The 18,758-nt window shown below is 36.5% G+C and overlaps 3 protein-coding genes across 3 annotated transcripts; 1 reads left to right on the top strand and 2 right to left on the bottom strand.

The window, feature by feature from the left end:
- Positions 1-812: 812 nt before the first annotated feature.
- LOC106164921 (uncharacterized) lies at positions 813-5,999 on the bottom strand. The gene is made up of 10 exons (XM_013542973.2): positions 5,750-5,999; positions 4,844-5,006; positions 4,368-4,437; positions 4,109-4,202; positions 3,788-3,935; positions 3,249-3,476; positions 2,991-3,094; positions 2,517-2,695; positions 2,054-2,208; positions 813-1,544 (listed from the first exon to the last, which is right to left on the bottom strand). The coding sequence occupies exons 1-10, from the start codon at positions 5,866-5,868 to the stop codon at positions 1,350-1,352; spliced, it is 1,455 nt and encodes a 484-aa protein (XP_013398427.2). The 5' UTR covers positions 5,869-5,999; the 3' UTR covers positions 813-1,349.
- Positions 6,000-6,211: 212 nt separating this feature from the next.
- Positions 6,212-12,366, top strand: LOC106165400 (enkurin domain-containing protein 1-like). Its single transcript, XM_013543608.2, has 7 exons — positions 6,212-6,346; positions 8,097-8,356; positions 8,597-8,766; positions 8,980-9,141; positions 9,670-9,827; positions 10,204-10,340; positions 10,727-12,366. Exons 2-7 carry the CDS (start codon positions 8,158-8,160, stop codon positions 10,885-10,887), a joined length of 987 nt encoding a protein of 328 aa, XP_013399062.1. The 5' UTR covers positions 6,212-6,346; positions 8,097-8,157; the 3' UTR covers positions 10,888-12,366.
- On the bottom strand, positions 12,326-17,555 carry LOC106167074 (uncharacterized). Its single transcript, XM_024077909.2, has 7 exons — positions 17,485-17,555; positions 17,030-17,148; positions 16,363-16,648; positions 14,774-15,696; positions 14,455-14,545; positions 14,152-14,205; positions 12,326-13,826 (listed from the first exon to the last, which is right to left on the bottom strand). Exons 1-7 carry the CDS (start codon positions 17,534-17,536, stop codon positions 12,541-12,543), a joined length of 2,811 nt encoding a protein of 936 aa, XP_023933677.2. The 5' UTR covers positions 17,537-17,555; the 3' UTR covers positions 12,326-12,540.
- Between the last annotated feature and the right edge of the window lie 1,203 nt (positions 17,556-18,758).

The following is an 18,758-nucleotide window of genomic DNA, read 5'->3' as shown; positions in this document are numbered from 1 at the left end:
TTTTGCAAACGCAATGCATTTTGCAACCACTCTGTTTTTTCTGAGACACTGAAACGGTTTAAGGTACTATAGTGATACATGTGAGATAGGGATGGGGTTGCCTTGAAACCGTACTCCGAATCTGGCGTCGCTGAGTGAATTTAAACATCGGGGCTTGACAAATTTATTGTCATCGGAGATTGACAAATTTATTGTCAGGGACGTGCATGGACCGTCTTTCAGTGCCAATGAGGGCGGTCTTTGGATGGATGATTCTATTTTTTCACTTGTAATTTCCGCTATATCCTTCAAGACGAACATGTCCTTGCACATTCCTTACTTTGAAAGTAAAGGTCTAGCAATCCCAAATCTTTAAATTTAGTCACTTAAATGAAGAGGAAGAGGAAGATTTAGGAAGAGAAACCAGTGAGTAAAATTAGTAAGTAAATAAAGTAAAGTAATAAGTAAATAAATAAATAAATAATAATAATGGACTTTTTTCTTATGCCTATCATTCCACTTCTATTCCAAAAAGGGTCTATCTTATTCTAATTGTAAATCTCAATTCTCACAAAATTCTTTTAAACTTTTGTTTTTTTATTCTTTTCTTTGATACATATTTCAATATTGCCAATTTTCAACGAATTATACTACCTAAGGTGCAACTTTGACATGGTTGTTTAATGTCTGGGCATCTTTAAATATTAGTAAACTTAAGCAGGACTTGAAATACAATTCATCTTAAAAGCTACATACGAAAATTGCTATCCATTGAAGCATCACATATAGGAGGGGGGCAATGACAAACAAAAGAACAAAAAAACTCAGCAATGCTAGATATAAATACCAAAACAATTATTATTTACAATACACAAAAGGCATACAGTTTCACATTTTATAATTTCCATTAAATCATTTTCTATTTTTAAAGAAATGACATTAAATCTGCATCCTCAGATTAAGAACCCTTGACTCCTCATACTTGTGAAATTAAATGTTGAAACTGGTATGATTAAATGGCATTTTATAACCATTTGTATTGATAAGGACTCCAATCTTAAAGGACTTAAATGCCACTTATGTTCCAAATATTCATAACCACCATATTTAATGGTGTAGAATGTCATTTAAAAACTTGGAGATTTAAATCAAAGTGTTCGGGACTGAAGCATCACTTTAGTGGTATCAAATGTTATTTAATACCCAGGCATTTGAGACAAAATCATTCAATATTAACACAATATTCTATTGTGTATAAATGTGAATGTTCAAATCCATATTCAGGTGGTATAAATGCCATTTAAGACCCCCTGAATATGGCAGTAACATATCCGGGTGTATAACTATCATTTAGGGCCCGTTTCCCAACATTAAGACTCCATCATAACCCTTTGTCTATGTGACCCATTGGGTGTAATTGGTGGTATTGGGGGTGAGCTCCCAAGCGGCCTTAGAATTGGGGACTGTCCCTCCAGTAGTTCTGTCACAGTCATAACTGGCACTTGCTTGTGGAGGTTAACTGGACGGAGCTGCTGCTCAGTAATAACATCTGCCTGGCGAGGTTGCTGAAATATTACAACAAAGTTGTGTTCAAATATTTTTCTCTTTGAAAAAAAAAAGGTTGATTTGTAAGAAATCCTACACATTGTAACCGAAAATGCAATTTCCTCATTTAGATTTTTTAAAAGTCCTTATTACTATTTCTATCAAAGAAGAGCAAAATGACAATTGATTTAAACATCACTGTAGTTATTTGAACAGAATATAAGAACAGCAAAAAAAAAAAAAAAAAAATTACAAGTTTGTCAAGAAAAGTTCTAGGTATAAAATGTGTGCTAGGCTATAACATAGGTTCCTGAGAATTTTTAGCAATATTCTCATAAACATCAAGTTATATTCTATTTAAAAACCATTGAAAAAATAACAATCTAAAAACTCAAAAAAGGTTATTTTCTCAACTGTTTTGGACAGAGTGTATTTTGATGATTAAGAGGAAACTATTGAAATTTCTAGAAAAATAAAAATTCTGCTACATAAAGGTCTAACGCCCAATTCACGCCTTTAAGTACTGTACCTGTCTTGGTCCTTTCTTGACCCTGTGCCCTTCCCTGACCACCACCCCTGGAGACACATCCATGGACTCTATCAGAGGGGGTGGCAGGGGACCCACTGTCTCCTTCCTAACAGCTTGCTGAGTCATGGACATGCCAGCAGTGGACAGCAAGTTAACTGCAAAGATATCAGAAGGAATGTGATTCCAAATTTTTAGGGTGACAAGGTTAACTGTTGCCAAAAGGCTATGTTTATTTTAGTGTTTAATCTAATCATGCATCAGTGACTGTGTTTAATGTCACCATGCATTAAAATCAAATGAAAGTTGTTTTTTTTTCACAGGGGGAGGGGGTGAATATATTAAAATGAAATAAACAGTTAAAATTAGCAACAAAATAAGGTACATCAAAGCTGGTTTGTATCATGTACAATGAAGATCAGTATATTTTGAAAAACATCAACATCAACAGCACCTGGACCTTTACCTGTTTTTGCCGTGGAAACAATATCTGTTGTGGGCAGCCTATCTGTTACAGTAATGGATGGTTTTGCTGTCTTCTTACTTTTGGTCTTGGCGGTCAGGTAACGTCCAGTTCTCATGGCCTCCAGTCTGGCCTGAGCTGCCTCTACAGCTGGGTCTATTACATGGTATTTCACCTTCACCCTGATATAATACATGTAAATATACATTAACATTGGTTGATTCATTGCAAACCTCACATCACACAAGAGCACATGCATTATGTAAAAAGTTTTGCCCTAACATTAAATTGTGTGTTAATAAACATTCAAGAAATGTGGTGGGCTGCTCTATGGATGCAACAAATGACTGGATTTAACAATGTGTTTGGTGTTCCAGTGTTGGTTGTGACAGCACATCTTGTGTGCCAATCTTCACTACCACTGTATACCAAGTGTTATAGGCTTAGGTGTACCCGTAGGACTATAGTATTTATTACCTATGAGTTGGCAACTTGTCAGGGTTGATCTTCATAACAGCCACTACATTCCCCATCTCATCATAAGTGACATCTTTGTGACCTGGAGGACGACCAGACTGCATCTGAAACATAAAATATTTTATCCCCATAAATGTATTATCTTTGTGTAAAACATTATTTTACATTTAACATTTAGCCAGGGACCTGCTCAAAAGATATGACTTAACTACTTAAAGAGACACCTGTTTAAATTCCACTACTTAGGAATAAGTGTACCTTTAATATAGAATGACAAGACAGAGGCATCTGTAGCAACTTGTCATATTTCTCTTTTTGTTCATCAATAATGGACTGTGATTGTTTGCGCCATTCCTCTTCCAACATTTTCATCTCTGTATCTTCCAAACTCTCTGTCATCTTGCTCACACCCGCAGATTTCAAGCGGCCAGTGTATGGTTTGAACTTTATCTTTCTCTTTGATTTTGTAGATTCTTTGCTCTCAGGCTAAAAAGACAGTGACCTTGTAGTTAGAAAACATTTATAAAAATACAAGGAAAATATGAAAATAAATAAATACATAATTTTAAAATAAAAAGAAAAAATAAAAGACAATAATGAAAAAACATTACAGCATACTTTGATGGATTCAGCCTCCACAAAAATTGCGCAAGATAAGGGTTAAAGTTCAGAGACCATGTACTACATGTTACACCAGCACAGACAGCCAAATAATGACAGCTAGTCAGTGATTGTCACTTGTGTTATATCTTACACACAAGCATTCTTGACTGTGTCTTAACAAAAATGACACAAACCTTCTTATCATCAATTGCTTTATCTGCTGTATCTTCTAAGGGAGGGTGTGGTATAAAGTTGTTATTCTCTTCTATTTTGTCTACTGGTTCCTCTATAGGTGCTGTCTCTGCTGGCTCTTCTGTGGATACTTCTGCCTCCTCAGGCTCTCTGCAATAAAACATAGGAATCAGAGTAAAAAATGCTCAAATGAGGTGTATCAATTGTACGTGCAGTTTATCACCTGTGACTTCAGCTTGTTCAAAAAAGAAAAAAGTGTGAATGTTGTACATACTCAGATACATTATATTTCAAAATGTACATGAACAAAACAATATACTTACTCTACTTCTACTGGTGTTGGCTCCCTGCTGACTTCAACCTTGTGCTTGGGCACTGAACCCTGGGCCCAGCAGTCTGACACTGCTGGTTGGGGCTCTGGAGAGAGGAAAACAGTCCTCGTTTATATCCAATAATATACAAAGGCACACAAATTAAATGGAACATCACGGAAATGTTACTTGTAGATGACATATTCAATTCTTTCAAAATTGTATCAAAAATAAAAAAATAATAATTTTGAACAGAACAGGGAGATGTTACCTTCATCTTCAAGCCAACTTGGATCAGACTCTGCTTCAGGTTCTCCCTCATCACGAGACAAGAACTGCCACTGGAAAGAATACATTCTAATGTAAATCACCATGTAAAACGTTAAAGAAATCATATTTTTGTATTCATCTTATATATGGTATTGTTACTAATTTACATTGTATTTTATGATACCAATATTTTACTTATTAGCAATATTCTTACTCAAATGCTTAAGATATATTTAATGACATTGCGCACAAGCACAATACAAGATTGAAAATTCTTTAAAATTACAATGCTTCTGCACAAGTCTAAGTGAAACAAATTCACATAAAGCTAATGTACTGCAAATTCACTTATTTTCAAATGAATGTTAGACTTGAGTAAATCTTCAACTAAAACCCTGCTTAAGTAGTGTTAAGGCATGGCCATTTTATCAGAACTGACAGTTTGTAAGAGAGAAAACAGCATGCATGTACATGTACCTCAATTATTTGAAGAATTGCCTCCTTGGCCTGGCTAATTGTGTATGGAAGTAGTTGTCGCTGAATGTACTTATCATGAATGATTTGCATTGTTTTAGAGCACAGCTCCTCAACAATGTCATCCAAGAAATCATCTCCATCATCTCTTTCAAGCATAAAATTCCTGAAATATGATATTTTAAATATTATATTAAAATGATTCAAATGCTGATGTCAAATGATGAGAAAACCAGAGGAGACAATAACCTAAATTACAAACAAAAATGAAAAGGTATCAAACCACTCAGCCAAATATACACGTACGCTCCATTAACTCTTCTTATGTACCAGGTATTGGAACAAAAACTGTGTAATGTGGTTAAGTAAAAGGGAAGTATTTGAGCATTTTCTAGGGGTGAGTGGGTAGAGGTGCATCGGTTTCTAGATATATTCTTTTAGCATTGCATTGCAAAATTTAGAACAGAGTGATATAACAATCAAAGCAACATAATGCGATCCCATTTCCAACAAGTTTAAACTTATGCCCACTAACAAAAATAGGGATGCCTTAGATTCCGTACAAAAATGATAATGAGAAATTTATTGAGTACCAGTTACTTACAACTAAAGATATACACATACTAAGAACAAGCTTTGTTGGGTGCAAGTCATTACCTAGTACATGAAAATTGTGTTTATTTTAATGTAATATAAATCACCACAGCACTGGTGTGTTTGATTAAAATATAACTACTAAGTACTCGTGCAAATTACATCTACCGTGCGATTAAAAATAAGTGCCGACTGGGACGGGGGATATCTATAGAGCTTTAACTTAACCTGCGTTAGTATAATGCTAGCAAGAATAATGAATTGTATTGTGCGATTTTATTCTGAGATTTCCAGCTGTGTCTACCAGCTACTTACCAATCAGTATCGTTAAATTTCCCTGGCACTATTTCATGAGAAATAGCAGGTGTGGGAGCCGACCCCTGCGTTTTTCCTCCTTTCTCTGCTCGAGATTTGCTTACTGCTGCTCTCGACATGGTGAATTATTTGATTACCTGACAGCCAAAAAACAAGCCTGATATTTGCATCACTACATCTTTTGTCTCACCATGTAGTCGAAAAATGCGAGAAAATTTCCAACATTACAACCAAGATGGCGGGTGTGTATGTTGTTATTGACAACCAGCCTCATTTTGGAGAGGATTTCCTTACACAGGCATAAAGCATATATATTAAAATTTTTTGTTGAATATAACGCTTGAAAATTTTGTAAATGATTTCTTTAAAAAGAAATATAAGTTTAAGTTAAGCTCATTATATTTTACATTTGTACTAATAAAACTAATTTATTAAGAAAGCCAATCTTTCCAATGCCCAGTGACCTAGTTTGAACAACCGTCAGTCACGTGACTATTTCACCATATTGTAAATAAGATTATCTCGACATGTATGAATGAATCTAATTTTAAAAGGTTGTAGCATGTTTTCTGAATGTTTTAAGCGTCACAGTGACAGGTAAGATCTTTTTGTCTGAACTCTTTATTGGTAAACATATTGTTTTCTTGAAATACTTACTGTTGTCTTTAAAATCAATGATTTAAAATAACAGCATCGTACTGTACATGCATGTACAGTACATTGTACATGTACATTTGCACTAAAGAACTACTAGTAAGTCACAGAGATTAGAGTAACACTAAAACCGACAAACAGAGAAAGTAAGTATGCATGTATGTCTGTTGTATCATTTTCTGTTGAAATTTAAACAATGGAAGTTGATATATACAATACAATCACATGTACATTATGAACCAATACATGTATACCGCTACAGGTTACTGGTACATTGTACTACCTCGTGCTAGTATCCAAGCACGCTCGGCTGTCACCTTGATTGGATAGTAAACGGTTGTCGTAAAATCGCTAAAAGATATTAAAACCCGGTGCATAAACTTGAAAACCACCTAGGACAACCTTAGACTGCCACATTAATCCAATACATTGCAAAAATAAACTATAACAAGTGGTTAAAGCCTTCAAACCGAATGTCGTAAAGTCCCCATATACCTCCATAGAGACAATAAAATAGAATAAGCTTCTGAAACAAGAAAAATCCAGTTCCAACATAATAATCGAAATAAAATACTGCCGGGCATCGGAGCGGCCTAAAACTTGATGTTTGAATTGGTCCTCTCTACAATCCAATTCAGGAAATGACGTAACCGCAGAGGTCGCATTGTCCAATGGCATGGCTTCTTTTTCGTAATGGTAGGTTAGAGAAGACCAATTCAAACATCAAAGGTGGAATTTGGATATACGGTTTGATTGTGCGTATGCCATGCACGGAATTTACAAATTTGACGGGATGATGTAGCCTGCAGTATTAGCGGTAAGCGTGCCAAGTTTTAGGCCGCTCCGATGCCCGGCAGTATTTTATTTCGATTATTATGTTGGAACTGGATTTTTCTTGTTTCAGAAGCTTATTCTATTTTATTGTCTCTATGGAGGTATATGGGGACTTTACGACATTCGGTTTGAAGGCTTTAACCACTTGTTATAGTTTATTTTTGCAATGTATTGGATTAATGTGGCAGTCTAAGGTTGTCCTAGGTGGTTTTCAAGTTTATGCACCGGGTTTTAATATCTTTTAGCGATTTTACGACAACCGTTTACTATCCAATCAAGGTGACAGCCGAGCGTGTATCCAAGTATCATCCCTCTGGTCAAGGGGGTCATCACTTTATGTCTCCACATCCTTACTCCTCCATGTTGTTACTTCTCTGCATGCATGGTTACTCTCCCCAGCAGAGTTATGATATTACCTGTATGTAAAGCCCCAAATTATACCCCTGTCACGTGTACGGTCCATTCTGCGTGAATCATCCATCCTGACCGATTGTACATGCAGCAGATGTGTGTATGAACTGTTCTGTGAATGGTCCGTTGTTATTCACCTGTTCTGCTTTACTCAGCTAGTGCATTGATGTGGCTTGTTTGTTTCCTACCTCATTATATATTTACTATAATGGGGATATTTCTCGGTAAAATTCATGTGTTAATACAGAATTTTTATTGATAATTTTGATGTAAAATCAGTGTCAAATTACATTTCAACACATGGATGAACCTACCGTGTTCTTTTTTTTTTTTAATTTTTTCTCCTTTAATTGCCAGCTTAATAGGATATATGAGATTTGGATCTTAAAGATTACATACATACATGTACATTAGTTTTGATTTTTAGCCCTCTTTCTTCATTTTATAGCTGTCCTCATCCAGATTAATCCAGGTTAGAAAAAAGAAGAGAAAAAAAAAAACAAACCAGGATGACTTCTTATATGACACGGAATCCTATTGGCCGTGATCCTATGTATGATGACCGCCGTCCAGAGAGTTATGTCAGCCGTCCAGTGCCCAGGGTGAAGCCAGAGGCCTCCCACATAGCCACTGCCCAACAGGGAGGCTCTATAGGTTTTATGCTGGGGATAACAGGCAAGGCTGTGGGACCATCAAAGTGGAAAAAGAGTAAGTATGGGTGTGTTGTTGTTGTCCGTGGATGAGAGAAAGTACTAGTAAACTTTATGAACTTGGTTTTTTTCCTGAAAAGTTATATTGATTATGTCACATGTAAAAATGGTGGTTATAAAAATTTCACAATATGTTGAATGATGATAGTAATTTGTAGATTCAGTCCTTGTGTTAATTTAGAAGTGACCTTGTTGTACATTGCTGATGATCTATTTTTTTTTTTTTAAATTTTCACAGATGATCCACCTAAAGACCACTTTTCTGAGAATGTGAAAAGGATGAGGCAGATACAGAGAAAGTCAAGGAAAAAGGAACAGGAGGCAGCCCAGCCACCAACTCCAGTCAAAGCCCTGTGGAAGTCTGAAAAATTTAAAGATGTCCAGTCCAAAGTTGTTGAAGAGTTAGAGGCAAGCTGAATTCCAACTTTTCATGTTAAATTTTGTAGATTTATAGGAATTTATACCAAATGAAATATTATGGTTAATACCGGTATAAATATGGACCTATATAGTTTTATCAAATATTTAAATTTTATGTTATCCACAAGTGTCTTTTACTTTGAATCAGGATTTACTTGAGCAAGGAATATTTCTGGTAATGCTATGTGTTTATCTCCTTAGAAAGAACCACCTGCACCAAGGCCACATTCAGCAAATTTCTTACGATCACATTCACGATGTGGTGCTATATCTAAGGAACCACGTGCACCATCCCCCGTACGGTGCCAGGCACCTGAGCACCGTGGAAAGTCTCCAATACCAAGACCATCTAGTGCTGCTGATGTACGTATACTAAAGGAATGCTGATTTTGTTGATGTTACTTTTCTGGGGTCTTCAAAGCAACATATTGACCTCTGCCAAAGTCTGTGATTGTTTAATTATACAATTTGATGCCTGAATATAAATGTCCTCCATGATTACAAAAAAAGTTGCAGCATCACTTTTATCCGACTTTGCTGTTGTTTGATTGCTAATTTGTTAACTTTTCTTTGATTGGTCATAAAATCAGGAAGAGCTTCATCAGTCAGTATTATGCTTTACCAATTGGCGGATAAAGATCATAATCTACTATGCTAATTGACAATTTATAAGTGACTATGCTATTTTAAAAACAAGTTTACTCATTTTGATATGCTTGTTGAACAATTTTGAGATATATTTTCTTTCTATTTTATTTTATGATGCAAAAAATGTTTTTCTTTTCACTACCCTTAAATCTTTTCTAAAAAAAAAACATTCTTATATTTATGTTTAGTCTTAATTTTAGTCATTCCATCTGCAGAAAGTTACATGATACCTAATTGTTTCAGACGCTTAAAAGAAACAATTTTGACTTCATCAGAATCAATGGTCACAATGCTAAGTACTCTCAAATGAAGCGAGCCCCTAGCCTCACTGCATTGGATGATCTGAAGAAGAAAAAAGAAGAGGAATTACAACAATATGAAAGAGGGAAAGTTCCTAAATAGTAAGGGCAATTTTTTACTTTTAAGTTGCATTAAACCACCAAGTGTAAATGTGTAATTTATGAACACCTTTTTTGTTACTAAGTTTTTGGCTTCTGAATTTTAGAAGATGGGGTTTAGGATTTTTGTAACATTAACTTGATTAAGTTGTATTTTTACTGGAGCTAAATGGTAAGTTTGGAGAGCAGCAAGGTTGAAGGGAAATTGCAAGTGTCTGCTTTCTGAAGTAAAAACACAACCTTATGTTAAAATGATTTGTCTTTTGAACAGGACCTCAAACTTGTTTCTAACATTGGCTTAAATATACATAGATAGTTTTGGAGATTTTTTTTTTTTTTTGCATTACTCCATTACTCAAACCATTCAATGTTTTTTTAGCTTGCAAGACCGTAAACAGCAATGGAAAAAGGAGATAGAGGACCGCATTAAAAACCGTCCAGACCCTGACCTCCCCCCAGGACACAAACTCATGCCCAAGGAGGAGAGGCTGGTCACTCTGGGCCAGCTTAAAGAGAGTATGTGTGCTTTAAGGGGATAGGTCTCAAACTTAACTAAGTCATGGATGTTCAATTGTTTAGTTAGTCTGAAATGCTTTTGATTAATTTATTTTAGAATTGTGAGTTTTTGTAATAGGACAGAATGTGTATGTAGTGGTGAGAGGTGTGTCTAGAAATTTATAGAGGTTAATGCAAAATTACATAGGGTCTGTATTAAAGTTATAGGTATTTTTAAATTATTGTACTGCTGTAAGTGAGAAAATTGTTGGGTCATATTGCTATATACAAGCTACTTAATGTTCTTGAATTGAAAACACTCATTTAAATAGTGTTTTAGCTACATGTTTCAGTAACTCTAGTATGCAAATTTATAATGCCAATATATCATTTACATTGCTCTTCAGCACAAGCAGAACTGCTGCGACAGCTGAATTCACTACCCATTAGGTCTGACACCTTGAGGGTAAGAACAAAAAAGGAGGAGCTAGAAACCAAAATGGCAGAAGTAGAGGAGGCAATCAAGATATTCTCCAGACCAAAAGTGTTTGTCAAGATAGACAGCTAATAGCTTTTACACACACATTTCAAAATAATGGGATTGTTTATTTAGATGGTGAGTGACGCAATTTGTCTAGATCTCTGATATCCTTATACTCTAGGATTACCATGAGCTCAATATACCTAGGAGTTTACTACCCATAGTGTAGTGAGGCATTGATGTGGATTGCCCCTAAAAACAAACACAAAATAAATGAATACATAAACAATATTGTGTAAATAAGTATTGTTAAACATACTTTGTGGTATCCAGTATCGTATGTTAGGAAAGCAGAGCTGATCCTTATCAGTATCTGAATGCAGGACAATCTTAGTGGATGGGGTGGGGGTAGTTCAGAAATTATAAACACTCCACTGAGCGCAAGTGAACAGTTGTGATTCTAGGGTTTGGGCTATTGTTGAAAGTAGTTCAACAATGAAGCTTTTTAAACAGCCCATGGGAATGTGAGGAGTTAATACTGTTGTAAAATCAATGTAAAGATAATATATTGAAACCTTATTGTGTATGTCTTCAATGACGTAGAAATCCCCCACTGATATAAATTGGAGTCAGTAGAAACCCACCCAAATTGAGGATCTCAGGGATTGTGTCTCAATGTCATATTATATTGGTTTATTTGAAATCTTTTTAGCACACGTAACACAAATCAGATTACTTTTTTGTGCAGGAAATGCACACAGTCCAGCTTATATACTGTTGTGTTTTTATAGCACATATTATATACCAAATTCTTTATTATTTTACCTACCACATTCACAAATTTGCTTTTGCTTCTCAGTGTACATTTCATGTGTATATGGAGATTTTTTATAAAGATGTAAGTACCTATTCCATTTCTTAAAACCTGCAGTCACTCTCTTTATAGACTAGATTTAACTATGCAGTATATGCCTGTGATATCCTTATTTCATAATCTCTATACATGTATGGTGTCAGTGCAGATGTCTCAGAACTTCATATTTGTCCAGTCTATCTAATGGTTGTTGGTGGTTAAGGGAATCACCACAGTATCTGAGAATGAACTTTAATCATAAAAATGTTATATTAACATACTTTTGTGGGTATTGAATATTCAACATTTTCTGGTTATTAAAGCAGACACCAACTATTTGCTCAAGAGATGTTGCTATTCGCTCAGAGACTCTTCTACTGCAACCGGTGTGTTTTTGTGTTTGATAATAAGCAAGCTCAAATAAAGATAGTGTGACAAAATGAAAGATAATCTTGAAAGAGGAGGGAAGTGCTGCATTGCAAAGCATAGGTCCATAATACAGCAGATAATGTTTTGTTCTATTGTTATTATTTTCATGGTATAATGCAACACGTATGAATGTTTGTATGTATACAGTTGTGACTTGAGCTTTGATAAATGTCTCTGTAGTTCCACATTTAAATTCTGTATCATAACCAATTGTCTAGGATATTTCAATGATTAAACGCTACAATCTGTAAATAGATTTATTTGATAATAAAGTATACATATTACCACTCTTTTTTGACTTTTATGACAATATTAAAAAATATATCAACAGTAAAGTGATTCTCTATAATGCATTTTCATCTTAAGAACAATTAAATTGGAAGGTCATCACTTGGAAATTTTGTTTTCACACAGTATAAAAAAAAAATTAATCTTTTCTCAATTTGTAATTCGTGTGTCTACACCAAAACGGTGTCTTCTTCCTCCTGCTCCTCCTCATCATCATCCTCTCTGGGATGAACCTTTCCTGCTGCTAAGAAATAACAACAGCCAATCGCAAGTGCAACAGCCAGGCTTACGGCTGGTACCACACTGACTGTGACAACAGAGATGCCATCAGCCGTAAGGGATCCATCATCGTTCATTATGCGAAACTGTTTGTTGGCGACGCCAAGTGGCTGCGCTGCCTGCGTGGCGGCTGCCGGTGTTGTTTCAGCTGAAATGCTTACACTATCATTAGAACCTTTGGTGTCAGTGGTCTGTGTTTCAGAGGTGCTTTCTGCTGCAGCTGAAGTCCTCAAGTCCTCCGCAGCTGTCACATACACAGCATCTGTATTCATATTGGTTGTCACAGTAGAAACTTCTTTGGTGGCGAGGAATGCTGAAGTGCCGTTAGAGACAATGGGCGTCGTAGATCTGACACGAGAGCCAGTTTCTCTTGCCTCTGTGAAAGTAGTAGTTTTACTTGCTGCTGTAGTAACCGCAGTATCTGTCTCGGTGTTTGTGGTAGCTGCGTTAGAAGTTCTTACACTAGTTACTTCAATGGTAGAAGTCGATGCCTCAGTAATAGTAATAGACTTAGTAGTTGTAACCGCACTAGTAGTCGTCCAGGTTGCCTCAGGAGTCATTGTGGGCGCCTCGGTAGTCGCAATTGGCGCTTCTGTGTTCGTAGTTGGCGACATTATAAGTGTAGTTTGCGCTTCTGTGGTTGTAGTAACTGGTTCAGTAGTTGTGGTTGGCGACACTGTGGTCGTAGTTGGCGCTTCTGTAGTCGTAGTAGCTACCTCAGTGGTCGTGGTTGGCTCTTCTGTAGTCGTAGTAGAAGGCTTAGCAGTCGAAGTCAGCGCTCTTGTAATCGTAGTAGCTGCCTCACTGGTCGTAGTAAGCGCTTCTGTAGTCGTCGTTGCCTCAACAATCGTAGTTGGCGCTTCTGTAGATGGCTTAGAAGTCGAAGTCAGCGCTTCTGTAGTTGTAGTAGCTGCTTCAGTGGTCGTGGTTGGCTCTTCTGTAGTCGTAGTAGAAGGCTTAGCAGTCGAAGTCAGCGCTCCTGTAGACGTGGTAGCTGCCTCACTGGTCGTAGTTGGCGCTTCTGTAGTCGTCGTAGCCTCAACAATCGTAGTTGGCGCTTCTGTGGTCATAGTTGCTGTCTCAGTGGTCGTGGTTGGCGCTTCTGTAGTCGTCGTAGCCTCAACAGTCGTAGCTGGGGCCTCAACCGTCGAAGTCACTATTTCATTCGTGGTAAGAGCTTCAAACCAAACATTGGGAATATAATTGCCGTGAACTTCGTGTTAATTGATTTATTAAGACGTTTGTTCCAATATTACATGTATTCGACTGCTCTCAAATTCCAATATGAACCGCATTGAAAATTATTATATCTTTAAGATCAAATACTTCATTGTCCTTCGAAACTAGTTTTTTTCACGAACATTATTAATACTCCTCTCACTTCTCTCAATTTTCAAGATTACAATTACGGACACGAGTCAAAAGTGTTTCTTGGTACTTGTACATAATACCGTTTTACCCATCTACAAGGTGTTTGGTTACAACAATATACTTATACTTACTTGTACTCTTTTCATTTGCACAATCTTCGTCCTGCAGCCCGTCATTATCATCATCTACGATAGATAATTAAACATACGTAATACAGTGCTATAATATATTGCACAGGGATTTCTTTGCACTTTGAAGCGTTTGTGGTTTTTGCAGAAACATAATGCAAACATATTGACTGCATATTCCAAATTTTAGTTGCGTTCTTCTTTCTTCACAGTTAATTAAACTTTCTGCAAAGACAGTGTAGGAGTGAGCAGTTAATTTCTGATTAATTCGATTAATGAAAAACAATGATATTAATAAAAGCCCACCGATATTGTTATCACACAGTTCCTCGTCGATTCTTCCATCGCAGTCGTTGTCAAAACCATCTGCCCCTACCATTGTGGAGGGTACGCAGGCCTGTGGAAGAGAGATATGAAATGATAACGATGGTAAACTTTGAATGACAGAACACGACAGTTGAAAATTATGTTCAAACATCATTGAAAGTTTAAAGTGTCATTACTTAAATCTACACCAGAGATTGTTGATGATTTTAGCTTCAAGCTCGGAAAATGGTTAAAGCGTGTTCTGAGGCGCGTTGTGTTGCCTATTAAAAAACGACCATTTAAATTTTGATGTATTTACCGCATTAATAGGTGCTATACGCATGCCTCCAGGAAATCCGTAAGTTTCAAGGCGTGCTGTTCCAAACATAAAAACTCCAAACAAACTGATAGGTGAAACATGGTTTATGATGTGCGTTCCCTCGGCTACCAAGACCGTAGCACCTTGATAGTCAGTCCCCGGGATCGCGTGCCATACTACGTCATTCTCAAGCGGGGCAGTGTCCAAGCGGATGCCGCTAGCTTCTGAGCTTTTAGCTATCAACAATAGATAGTTTTCGTATGATCCCCTGCTGTACTTCGGTGTTGCGAAAGCATACTCCGAGGCGTACTGTTCTATAGGCGGTATCAGGATCATGGTGGGATCTGCTGGTTCATTATTTTTCACTTGACTTTGAACAATTTGAACCACTAGAATTGGATGGTTGCTTTCAATGAGGGTGTATGTATTACTTGTGTTAAACCCGATGACATGTTCGATGAAACTGCCAGCGTTCGGTAAATTTAACTGTACGGTCCCTTGGTCTGAAATCCCTGTCATTGAAATCGTAGTATTTGCCACACTGGCAACAAACCTGAACACGTCTCCTAGTTTGTAGATATCTCTACCAGGTATTGGAACAGTGGCAAACTTCTTGCCCCAACTTTCGACAGGCATCAGTTGTTCGACTAAGTGGTCTTGGCTACTTCCATCGCCGACATTGGTTTTCAGATTCCCGCTGAATACAGCCACGGGTTTGTCGGCGTCTATATATGACCCTGTTAGGTCGTATTCATTTGAGGCCTGGAACTGAATGGTCTCGAATCTGTTTAATACCACGTGCATGACATCCCCATTGGCATAATTCACTCCTTCATACGCCACATTCGTAGCGCTGCCTACTGGGTGTTGCTGGTGGCCTAGTGTCACGTTAATGTTCGTGTTGTCTTCGGTTGCAACGATTCCTGGGAAATAAAAACGCTGACTGAACAGTGACCATATATATGTGTCCGACACACAAGTAATTTATAATTACAAAATGATAAATGTTCAGAGAAAAAGCGATAGCAACAGCGGATTGCACTCTGCCAGGTCAAATGTCCAAGTTTGCCCATTGTAACGAAACAACCGAAGAAAAAGTTTTCTCTTTCATTTTTTCATCAAAATTAGAATAATTGACAGGAAGAATTTAGTAAAATTTAGTAATTAGTAAAATGCCTACTTAAAAATTAACTAATTAATTAATAGTTAAATAAATAAATACATAAATAAATAAATTGGAAAAATAATCGCAGGAATTATAAATCATGCTCTAAGGTTTCATTTACGAGAGTTGGCAAATAATTTCAAAAGGATGAGCCAAACATATAATATCAGTAAATAAAAGCGCTTGTCTAAAGTATTTTGAGCACATGTAAAATATTATGTTGACTTTGTTCTATGCAATGTTTCGAAACGCCATCAAAATTGATCTTGATAAAGCATGTCCCGACAATAACACATAAACTTTATCTTTTAATCTTGAGATCAGTTTCTTGCAAGTTGGTATCCACAAAACCCAAAGCGGATTTTATTATTATTTCAGCGAATTCACTATTTCTGCAGTCGACAAATGTTTCTCGAAGACTTACCAAATTGACAGCGGCGCTTGGCAGGTGAATATGACACCGTAAAATATTGCTTTCCTAATACATCGGTCGGTAGACCTAAGAATCCGTCACAGGAATTCTTTTGTTTGTTGATACCGTATACAGCCACCTCATCCGTAGCAGATACCCAAACGGCCTTTGACGCTTTCTCGAAGCCGAAATGTCGCAAGTTTTGCGGAAGAAATATCTGCCGCACCTGACCGCTGGTCACGTTGAGCTCCATGTGAACGCTGTCGCTATGGACCCATTGAGGAGTGCTCACGTTGAACTGTAACAAAAAAGAAACAAATTCGGTCATTAAGTGGGCGTCGTCGTCCACGGCGTACGTCTTAGCAAATTTAAACACGTAAAGAACCGTGTACAAATTATTGAGGTTATTGCACACGCACCATACGCTCTACATATAAAACCCGGTACATGCACACAGGTATATTGTCTTGTTACTTATGGAAGTATTTCAAAGGTGCTTGGACACTGATCTTGAAACACTTTGTTGCTTTGGTAAATTACTACGCGCCTTTTTTCAATGCGTCTTCTTCGAGAAATTATTGAGAGTCACATCAGGGTTTGGAATGACGTATTCCAGGTGAAACCAGCTGAAAAGAACAATTCAAGTGACGCTGGTGATAAGAAATATGATGATACTTACAAACACCACGTCAGTAGAGGAGGTGGTAACAAAAAGCTCCAAAAGGAAGTCCTCCCCGCTGATAATTAGGTTTTCTCCGAACATTAGTAAAAATTCGGTGCCTCGATTGTCCGGAGCAGCTAAGGGTGAAAGAGAGACAAAAGCGACAATAATTAAAATACCAAGAAAGGATTACAAATTACATTAATTTGATGGTTTGGATGAAATGTTTTTAAGATTGTTTGGTATTTAGTTGAAGTCTTTGTCTTACTTTGGTCAATATACCACCGACAAGCGTGCACAGCTTGTTTCAAGAATACTGTCATTGTTATTTTTGTCAATAATATCAATGGAAATATTAATATTGATTGATGATTATCATATTATTATTATTATTATTATTATTATTATTATTATTATTCTCAAACCTGTGCCTTATTAACTTGCAAAGCGTATAAAAGGAATTGTGAACCTACCCGTGATCAGATGAAGTGCAGAAGCAAGCGTAAAGACCGCAATAAATTTCATTTTGTCTCAATACTTCCCTAAAAAAGAGTTTTCTTTGGATCATTTATGTGAATTATGCATGTATGTGAAGTATGGATTTTCCAAAATTAATCTAGTTGATCGGAAGTGACAAAGGTATAAATAACAAGTACATAAAATCGTGGTTCAACCCTTATTACTATCTTAAACCATATACTGCAAGATGAACACAACTGTTTGTACTGAGCTTCCAACGAACAAAACAATCCACGTAAGTTTGATCAATAGAACCATTGTTTTCAAATTTACTGATAGTATATGTTTTGCTACAATAGAGGAGGCCTATAAGTGGTTATATTCTTTTTTTTTTTTTTTTTTTTTTTTGAGACATGGCTCAAATTATAGGCACAAAACCAACTTTGATAACGAATTCTTAGTATTTTTCAAATACTTCACCCTCAACTTATGAATGCTAAGGGCAGGGTTGACTCTTTAATTCCAAACGTTGAATCCAATATTGAGGTTTTTAAAACTGAATTTTAAATAATGTTCAGTCAAAGTAAAATTAAGTATGATCGCTCGGTCATCATTTCTAGCCTTGGTGCATTACAACGAATTTTGATTTTTTAAATCATCTATTTTTTACATCACTGATGCATCATTCTGATAATTTTTTCCAATACAAATTTATTTTATATAGTGATAATTCAGCGCAAAATTTGCTTTGTGAGAGTACGAACAATTGTTCCTGGTCCGAACAGAGGATGTAAATAACTGCATGCGGTGGTACTCAAATTGACGTAATCTAATTACAATCTCTTATTGCATCCAGCAGGAACCGTGACTAAATTTAACAAACTTAATAAAAGTTAATGTCACATTTTGTTGAAATTCCGAAACCTTCATCAAAACTCGGTTATTCCATACCTTTTTTGTTCAATAGTCTTTGTTGATGGCAATGTACGATCGCAAAAGTTGATCACCAACAGCCCCGTTTATCATACGGCTGCATCAAACCATAGTTTTGCTCCAAGTTATCTGATCGTTGTCGGTTTTATTCTTTCTTAAACGCGGGTCTTCGTCACATTTGTTGTTATCAAAAAGAGACTGTACACAGAACAGCTATTGTTTTCCATATGGATATATCCTTTGTGAAAATAGCTCATTGCAATCTATTGGAGTTGTTGTTTTAACAATATCCGCCGAGAAATATTTCTGAAATAAGACTGTTCAGCGGTTATTTGTTGCCAGATATTTAATGAAA

This window comes from Lingula anatina, chromosome 2 (genome assembly GCF_051362555.1).
Source record: "Lingula anatina isolate TDL-2025a chromosome 2, LinAna3.0, whole genome shotgun sequence".
NCBI lineage: Eukaryota > Metazoa > Brachiopoda > Lingulata > Lingulida > Lingulidae > Lingula > Lingula anatina.
This window is presented reverse-complemented; position numbering and strand designations above follow the sequence as displayed.